This window comes from Tigriopus californicus, chromosome 8, assembly GCF_007210705.1.
Source record: "Tigriopus californicus strain San Diego chromosome 8, Tcal_SD_v2.1, whole genome shotgun sequence".
NCBI lineage: Eukaryota > Metazoa > Arthropoda > Copepoda > Harpacticoida > Harpacticidae > Tigriopus > Tigriopus californicus.
Window position 1 is genome coordinate 12,086,036 of NC_081447.1, and position 1,222 is coordinate 12,087,257.

General features: G+C 39.5%; 1 protein-coding gene across 1 annotated transcript; it reads left to right on the top strand.

Moving 5' to 3' along the window:
- The first annotated feature begins 172 nt into the window (after positions 1 to 172).
- LOC131885502 (uncharacterized) lies at positions 173 to 914 on the top strand. The gene is made up of 4 exons (XM_059233567.1): positions 173 to 292; positions 362 to 456; positions 523 to 634; positions 711 to 914. Exons 1-4 carry the CDS (start codon positions 259 to 261, stop codon positions 818 to 820), a joined length of 351 nt encoding a protein of 116 aa, XP_059089550.1. The 5' UTR covers positions 173 to 258; the 3' UTR covers positions 821 to 914.
- The last annotated feature ends 308 nt before the right edge of the window (positions 915 to 1,222 follow it).

The window sequence follows — 1,222 nt, forward strand, 5'->3', positions numbered from 1 at the left end:
TTCCAGCACTTTTCTTATTTGGATGTTGTTTGTGAGTCTATAAAGTATGTGTGGTATATTCACATTGAATATTACACTTGTAATAATTTGGCCAAGTATGATGGAAATCATGGAGAAACCATTTGGAAGATGAACTGCAATCTAGAACCATGTTTTTTTCTGGTTTTCAGGGCCCCTGCTGGATGTACCCAATACTTTACCGGAGAGAGTGGCTCTTTCCAATCCTACAACTACCAAGGGAAACAACTCCTGCAGAGCATGAATTACAACAACTGCTTCCGACAAGAAGAAGGTAAGCCTTCATTAATAGTATCAGTTAGCAGTATGGTCGTGGATTCAAAATCGAGAGCTGTGTTTTTAGGTTTTTGTCGATTGCAAATCAGCGAGGCCACGGCGATGACTCCAGATCCATTCCTTCTGTCGGATGATACTGATGATGATGTTACAGAAACTGTGGTAAATGATACTACTTTTTCTAAGGAGAATTTGACACTGTAACCTTCAGATCTCCTTGCATTTCAGCATGAGTGTGCAGAATTAAGTTACGTGGCTTTTACGACACCAACGAATACCATGTTTTGCGGCGAAACCTTGAGTTCAAAGGCGGGTGACATGGTTCCTGGAGCTCTGACGTGTAAGTATCTATCTGAATTGTGGCATGCCTGCAGTTTAGAATATCTTTTCATTGAAGAGATTTTTCACAATTTCAGCCGCTCCTGGTGACTCTTTTCTGGTTGGATTGCGAACTTTGACAGCAGATCTAGGTGAAGATATGTTAACGGGATTCAACTTAAATTATAAGCAAGTGGCTTGTCCATAGAGGATGTCTAAACGGACTAAACGCAAAATTGATGTTCTACTAGCTAGATTTATGAATTGTTACGAAAATTTATATTTTATCGAAATATACATGGTTCAACACGAAATGCCTCTAGATAAAATATTCATACTACACCAGTATAATATACAAGCCTTAAACCAACGCAAGACAAAATTATTAAGGAACCATCTTCGAACCGGCGGGTTAAACTTTTGTTAAACGCCAAAGATATGGTGCAAGAGAGATGAACCATTGGCGAGCTTCTTAAATGCTGATAAGTTCACTTGCTGCCCTAAGTTGTCTTGAAGCCATGTCGACAATTGAATGGGCCCCAGGTTCCCAAAGCAATCAAGTTCCGATCAGTTTATAAAACGAGTAAAACCCATCTTTTTAACATCTGGC

Bases quoted from the DNA above. Each gene is read 5' to 3' on its own strand.
- LOC131885502 (XM_059233567.1), top strand. From the start codon at position 259: ATGAATTACAACAACTGCTTCCGACAAGAAGAAG. The intron at 293-361 runs GTAAGCCTTCAT...CTGTGTTTTTAG, and splicing joins CTGCTTCCGACAAGAAGAAG to GTTTTTGTCGATTGCAAATC. The intron at 635-710 runs GTAAGTATCTAT...TCACAATTTCAG, and splicing joins GGTTCCTGGAGCTCTGACGT to CCGCTCCTGGTGACTCTTTT.